This window comes from Agelaius tricolor, unplaced genomic scaffold (genome assembly GCF_023055355.1).
Source record: "Agelaius tricolor isolate 1412-34295 unplaced genomic scaffold, bAgeTri1.0.p SCAF_2, whole genome shotgun sequence".
Classification (NCBI taxonomy): domain Eukaryota; kingdom Metazoa; phylum Chordata; class Aves; order Passeriformes; family Icteridae; genus Agelaius; species Agelaius tricolor.
In genome coordinates this window covers 12,997,929-13,005,360 of record NW_027269262.1, presented here as the reverse complement: position 1 = coordinate 13,005,360, position 7,432 = coordinate 12,997,929, and the positions used below count along the sequence as shown (strand labels likewise).

At 37.6% G+C, this 7,432-nt stretch overlaps 1 protein-coding gene across 1 annotated transcript; it reads left to right on the top strand.

The window, feature by feature from the left end:
• The first annotated feature begins 1,727 nt into the window (after nt 1–1,727).
• Nucleotides 1,728–6,616, top strand: LOC139602979 (ovalbumin-like). The gene is made up of 7 exons (XM_071453317.1): nt 1,728–1,895; nt 2,524–2,574; nt 3,115–3,243; nt 3,884–4,001; nt 4,693–4,835; nt 5,010–5,165; nt 6,221–6,616. The coding sequence occupies exons 1-7, from the start codon at nt 1,728–1,730 to the stop codon at nt 6,614–6,616; spliced, it is 1,161 nt and encodes a 386-aa protein (XP_071309418.1).
• Nucleotides 6,617–7,432: the final 816 nt, after the last annotated feature.

The following is a 7,432-nucleotide window of genomic DNA, read 5'->3' as shown; positions in this document are numbered from 1 at the left end:
CAAATGGTCCTGATGTACTGGTGGAAAGCACTGTTAAAAAGCATAAAATACTAATATTTGTTCTCCCTTCAATCAAACCCAAACCCATTGAAACAAAAAAACCTGACCTAATACCATTAATTTATTTTTATGGTGTCAAAAGTCAAACTTCTGAGGGACAGCAGTGGGTGGGTCACAACTCAGACTGTATAAATTCCCAAGGGCTCAGCCAGTATACCCACATACAGCTGGAAAGCTGTATTGTCTTTGGTGCTGAAGCCTGAAGGTAAGAATTTCTCTAGAAAAATTTACCTTCTCACTGCATTATTCCTTGGTTCTGACTAAACTTAAAAAGAGAGAAGTGATTGTCTTGTGTTTGATATTTTTCAGGACAGAATATTTACATGATGTTCTCTACAAATCTCACCAGTGTACATGCATCCTACACAGTTTTGTTATATGTAAAATCTGAATGTTTGTGGTTTTGGGGAGGTTTTTAAAGTTATTCTCTGTGCTTAAAATGTTATTTTGTGCTCAAAACATTATTCTATTTCAGAGCATCTTATCTTCCCATTCTGTATCTTTTAAGATTGATTTTGACAGACAAGCAATAAGTTTCCTTGCTTGACCTCTCGTTCAAAAGAGTGAATTGAGAGCAGAACTGTGGTGTTCGGTGAATTTGCTAAGTTTATTTTAGTGTGAAATTTCTCTAAGAGTTGCATTTCTAAAATATAGAGTTGGTGAACACAACATAAAAAGGTACCTGGGTGCACAGATGTACAATTTTTAAATAACTTATAAGTGGGATCATGTATACAGATGAGAGAAAAATGTATACAAGTGAGAGAAAAATGTGTGTGGCTGTATGTGTATATCCAAGAGGCCAGTCACAAAACATTTTGGTAGAGTTGAACACTACAAAGAGAAACTTGAGATCCTAGCATTTAGCTCCAACATAAGGGGCTGGATTTTGAAAAACAGCAATTTAATTTCTCAGACAGATTATAGTCTGAGAAAACGTAGCATGTTGATGCAAAGCAAACTATATCTGAAAGCACAATACAATGAAATATGAATTTTGTGCATCAGTCTTGCTCCTAGATTTGGTGACATTAGACAAATTATATTGCCTGTCCATGCTTCTATTACTAAAACACGGGTAAGCTACAGGCCTTTGAAGATATACTGACAGTAGGTACTGTGCAACAAATAGATACTTTACTACACCTTCTTATTCTTAGAAAATAAAAATAGCTAGCCTCTGCTTTTACCTTTATCTGCCCAGAGCTAAACCAAATGGAAATGTAATTTGTGCTTAAATTTCCAGCTTTGCAAGTATATGAAAGAGAGAATATTTTCATGTTTTCATCAAGCTGCTACAAAGTACTAAGGAATTGTAGCCTTCAGTGAATAAAATAAGTACAGGCAATTGTTATTTGACTTCTTTGAAAAGGTAAACAGAAACCACATACAGATTCCAGAGCTCTGAGGAGCTGTTAAAAAAGGTGAATGTATAGAAATGCAGAAGGAAACAGATTTGTGAAAACAGAGTTTCTAACATGCATGAGAGGTGAGAATAGAAACAGACATGTTAACATAGAATGATTTCCAAATTACTTGTTTACATTTTATAATGTAAATTCCTGAAAATTCCTATTAAAGTGCACGTGTTGTGTGTGTGTGTGCTATTCCCATCATTACATTGCTATTGTCCTTCTGCTCTTTGCTCTAGGCAATACTGCTGCACAATGGCCTCCATCGGTCCAGTGAGCACAGAAGTTTGCTGTGACATATTCAGGGAGCTGAGAAGCCAGAGTGTCCAGGAGAATGTCTGCTACTCCCCTCTGCTCATCATTTCAACCCTCTCCATGGTCTACATAGGTGCAAAAGATAACACCAAGGCTCAGATAGAAAAGGTGAGACTACATTGAGGATTTAAACCCTCCAGAGCCACAGCCCTTAATGATATTATAATGTCCCTCAGAGGCTAAGGAATGTGGATCCAGAGTTATCAAAACGTGGATCCAGAGTTATCAAAGCCTGTGGCCACCTGAAACTCCCACAGTGCTAAATAATCAGCCCATAATCTTGAGACTGGATTTAAATTTTATCATAGTTTAGCAGTAGAATTCTCAAAGACAAAAATACGTTCTAGCAACACTTTTTTTTTTTTTTTTTTTAATAGGGAAAGGAAATAAAATCTATAGGGAAAGAGCCAAAACATATCCACAGACTGCAAAGTTTTTCATGTGTTTCGTACAGCTCTCACTATCTTCACAGAGTGGCTGTCTTGTTACCTACAAGAAGGTTGGCATTATTGGTAGCACACACTGGAGCTGAATCCTAGATGCTCAATAGAAAAAAGGATCATCTAAGCAGGCAACAGTATGCATGGCTGTTCAGAGATGGTACTGATAGATTGGACTTTTTGAGTCATTCTCAGTTAGTCAATAGGTTTGCTTCAAACATGATGTGTTAATCTCTGTTGCATAACCTTTTTCTTGTCACACCAGTTATTTCAACTACTGTTATTCTTAATTACAGGCTATCCACTTTGATAAAATCCCAGGATTTGGAGAGAGTACTGAATCTCAGGTACAGAAACAATTTAATCCCTTCTGTATGTCGGTTTCTCCTGGGAGCAAAGTCTATCAGATTAAGCAGTCTTGTACCAGTTCCAACCCTATTCCAATGTGCATAGAGCCCTTCATCCAGCATTTGGGGGGAACATTTAATTCATAAGAATGAACAGAGAAGGCGGGTAACAGAATTCAGAGCAAGTATAAAATGACACCCATCACCATAATATTGGGCCAATAGGGGGAAATTATAGATATTTGTATAACTAGGCAAAGTAGCTGGGTGCTAGTGGTTAAACAGAACTGGTTGGGAACTGGTCTGCTGAAGCTAGATTACTGTAGCAGAAAATTAAAAGTCCCCCCAAATGGCATGAGGAAATTACAGTAGAAAACCAGCACTGAATTATATATATCACAAAATTACATCAGCACAGGATGAACCATTTTCTAAGCAAAAGCATCTGAACTACTCTACTCCTTTTATATAGTATGTAATACCTACTCATCATTAAAACTAGGGTAACATCATCTCTATATTTGTATTCATATCAATCAGTGCGGCACATCTGTGAGCATCCACGCTTCACTTAAGGACATTGTCACCCAAATCACCAAACCAAGTGACAATTATTCCATCAGCATCGCCAGCAGACTTTATGCTGAAGAGAAATACCCAATTCTGCCGGTGAGTTGCTCTAAGATCTGATCTGAATGTCAAAACTGTAACTTTCTGTAAGGCAAAAAGCACTGTCAAAAGTGTAGGGTCTGCTAAAAAAATTTTCTTCCATATGGAAAGATTCTATCTATCACAGCCCTAACCCCTGAAACTCTTGAGAAAAAATGTGACTAGCCAAAAAGATGTTTGTGCAAAGTACAATAAAGATCCAATTAAGTCAAGGTATAATTAATAAAGAGATAACTCCAAGTCTTTTCTCAACTTGGAAAACAAACCTGAAAAAAACTTCAGGTTCTCAAAAATGTTCCAAGGTCTTCCATTGAAAGGAACATTTAATTTGAAATTCAAGGAGAATACCATTGCAAAAAAAAAAAATTAAAAGTGGGCAAAGAGAATAAAAACCCCATACTTAACTGAAATGAATGTTTTAGATTAAACTCAGTTCTGGAAAATATTTTTTAAAATGTGGGCATATACTCTTGCTTGAAACAATGCATGTCAAATCTTAAGATGCTTATGAACTAGCTCATAGTTTACTGATGAGCCTTAATAAGCAGACTGCTCATATCTGTTAATTTCATTCTTGCCTTTTACATCTGCAAAATGCTTTGACATTCTGAGCTGAAAATGGCATACTCTTTCTTTGCAGGAATACATTCAATGCGTGAAGGAACTGTATAAGGGAGGCTTGGAATCCATCAGCTTTCAAACAGCTGCAGAAAAATCCAGAGAGCTCATAAATTCCTGGGTTGAAAAACAGACAAATGGTAAGAGGAAGCCAAATGTCAGCACAAGTATTTTCCTTCTGCCACCATGTCTGAACAACATGTGAGAACATTTAAGTCAGGTGATGAAAAATCAAAACATCTCCCTGTGCTCATTATCCTGGATAAGAAATCAGATACAGAACTATCATCTAACATCAGACACATCCCTGTTAGAAGACTCTCTCTATCTGTAGAGGCTTTCTGGATATGTAATATTTCCAGTCCTGATAAAAGGGACTAAAATATGCTAAAAGATTTCCAGTCCTGATAAAAGGAAGAGCACTAAAATATGCTTTTTACACACTGACAAATAGTTTGACACCAATGTTTCCACTTTTGTTTGATGCAAAAAGTATTAAATGTTTGGCTGGGAGACCATCCTGGGATACAAGGTTCCAATGGTTCTTCCCGTTGACACAAAATATGCTAATTTTGTATCAAGTAAATCTCTGGATCTTTTATCTCTCACTATAATTCTTTATAGGGAGAGAAACAACAACCATTGCCAACAGTAGTGAGCAAATCAACCTTGGAACTACAAGATAACAGCTACAAAACCAAAGCAATGTCCTTGCCCTACACTCTCCTTCCCACAAATTCTTTACCCTCCATTCAATGCTGAAAGTGCCAAGTAAGATGTGTTATACACAGATGTATTATACATGTTCTCTTTTCCTGTGCATTTTGAAAGGGTCAATCAAAAATATCCTTCAACCAAGCTCTGTGAGCTCACAAACTGACATGATCCTGGTCAGTGCCATCTACTTCAAGGGATTGTGGGAGAAAGCATTTAAGGAAGAAGATACCCAGACAGTTCCTTTCAGAATTTCTGAGGTATGTGGGCCTACATCACTTTAAAGGTGTCATGTTCGAGAATTTATGAAGGGAGTTGACGAGTTGCTGTATAATCTTACTGAAAAAGAGCAATCATCAGCTTTACCCATAAGTAGGCATTTCTACACTCTAGGAATACTCTTTCTGAAAACTATATTTTCTTTGGTTTTGCAGCAAGAAAGCAAACCTGTGCAGATGATGTCTCAGATTGGTACATTTAAAGTGGCAGAGATCCCTTCTGAGAAATGCAGAATCCTGGAGCTTCCATATGCCAGTGGGCGGCTGAGCCTGTGGGTGCTGTTGCCTGATGACATCTCTGGCCTGGAGCAGGTATGCCCCTGGCAGCTAGGTTTCAGAAAACCATGAACACAGTGAAATTTTAGGTGCAAAGAAACTCTTCACAATAAAGTTATCTTAAAGCACATTCCCAGCACAGATCTGAATATTGGAAGCATGGGATTGTTGCATAGAGACACACATCTCTCTCAGTGGTCCTGCAAAAGTTTGTATGAGGATGGATTGCTGAGCAACTACTTTATTGGGTTAAATTTTTGTCACTGCAGAACAGATTCTTCTCAGATAAGCAGCTGTTACTCCAGCACTTTGAGCTCCAAAGCTTTTATATTTCCATTTCTGCATACTGAGGAACTTACTGGGAAGTTCATCTTAGCTTGAGTATTTGTAATTATTGAATGGTTTGATAGCCTTCAACATGCTTCCTTCATGTCTTCAAAAATTAAACTATCTAAAAATTGAATACGAGTACTGGAGTGATTAAAGCAATTTCAGAAAGTAAAACACACATGACATATTACTGTTGGTATGAAAAGAATATAGTCATTAGCAGGAATGCAGTTTGAATAGGAAAAGTTATGCAATAAATCCGAGTTCATTGAAATGATTGCGCACTAACTCTAAGAACCTAAATTATAAAACTAAAGAGTCATTTGAACACAGCTAAATTTCTTCAGTAATAACTGATAGCTCATTTATTACTTCAGGTATTAGTAAAACCTTTAACACTTCCTTACTTGGAGGTCCTAAATGTAAATAGAGCTTACAAGTCAGAAGCACAGAATGACCTCTGGAATATATTTCTGAAGAAAAGAAGATAAATTGGCAAGAGCTTTGGGAAATTTGCTGAGTAGCCATCTAGTCAGGACTATAAATTGCCAGTGAGCCTATTAAAGAAATAGGAAGCAGGACAGAGAAGAGAGAGTCATGGTTTGCTTTCCTCTTCTAGACACGTTAATCCATATATACCCAGAAAATACACCATAAGAAAAGCAGTCAGTTTAAGAGAATAAAACCCACAATGGTACTGCATTGCTACAAAAGGTGTCGTGCTCTCATCCCAGAGATCTAATTTGTTTGTTTCCTTGCAGCTTGAGACCGCAATCACCTTTGAAAATCTCAAGGAGTGGACCAGTTCTAGAAAGATGGAAGAGAGGAAGATTAAAGTTTATCTCCCCCGCATGAGGATTGAGGAAAAATATAACCTCACATCTGTCTTAAAATCCTTGGGTATCACCGACCTGTTCAGCTCATCAGCCGATCTCTCTGGCATCTCTTCAGCACGGAGCCTGAAGGTGTCTGGAGCATTCCATGAGGCATTTGTGGAGATCCATGAAGCAGGCAGTAAGGTGGTACGCTCATCAGGAGCGGGGGTAGATGACACAAGTGTCTCTGAAGAGATTAGAGCTGACCACCCTTTCCTCTTCTTGATCAAGCACAACCCAACTGACAGCATCGTGTTCTTTGGCAGATGCTTTTCCCCTTAAAGAGAGGAAAGCTGAAAGAGTTTCTGTCCCTCCCAGCAAGACCCAAAGTGCTGCAGTATCAAGGGTAAAAAGAAAGACGAACTTTCTCATTTGTCCATATTTTCTAAAACCAGGATGCTTTATTAAAAAAAATGTAAAAAAAAAAGAAGTTAAGGCAGAGAAATTTTGAAATTTTGCTGGAAAGCAGAGGCCCTTTGCCTTTCCTCTATGCTGAGTACTATTATTTACTCATAGATGAAGAGTTAAAGGAATGAAAATCTGACCCAAAAAAAGCATGAGCATTAACAGACATGTTCCTGGTGCAATTTAACAATAGTGCCGAATCATCACACTGAAAAAACACATCACCTTTTTTGGGAAAAAAATGCAATCTTCTAACTTAGCCAGATTTCTCTACAGACAAATTTCATGATGTCTCCCCTGGAATAAGTCACTCAAAATTTCCTAAATTAAACTCTAAACTACTACCAATCATACCTACTCCGATAAAGCAATTGGTTTTTATTTCTACCCCTGATACTGCCAGGCTCTTCCTCCCTTTCTAAGGATGCATTATAGAAATTTTGTAATTAATATTTCTTCTTAAGCCTTTTTGGATCAATCATCATGACCAAGTGTGTTGGTTTTGCAGGTTGCTATTCAAATTTTCTCCATGTGTCCTATCCCTGTATACAATGGGTCTTGTGGGTGTACACTTTTGCTCCTTTAATCATAATAAAAACTTACTTAAGAAAATGCTTTTCATTTGGAGTATTTTAAATGCATCTGGGACAGGGTAATCCTGGCTATGCGTACAAATCTGCAGCTTTGGGTGGA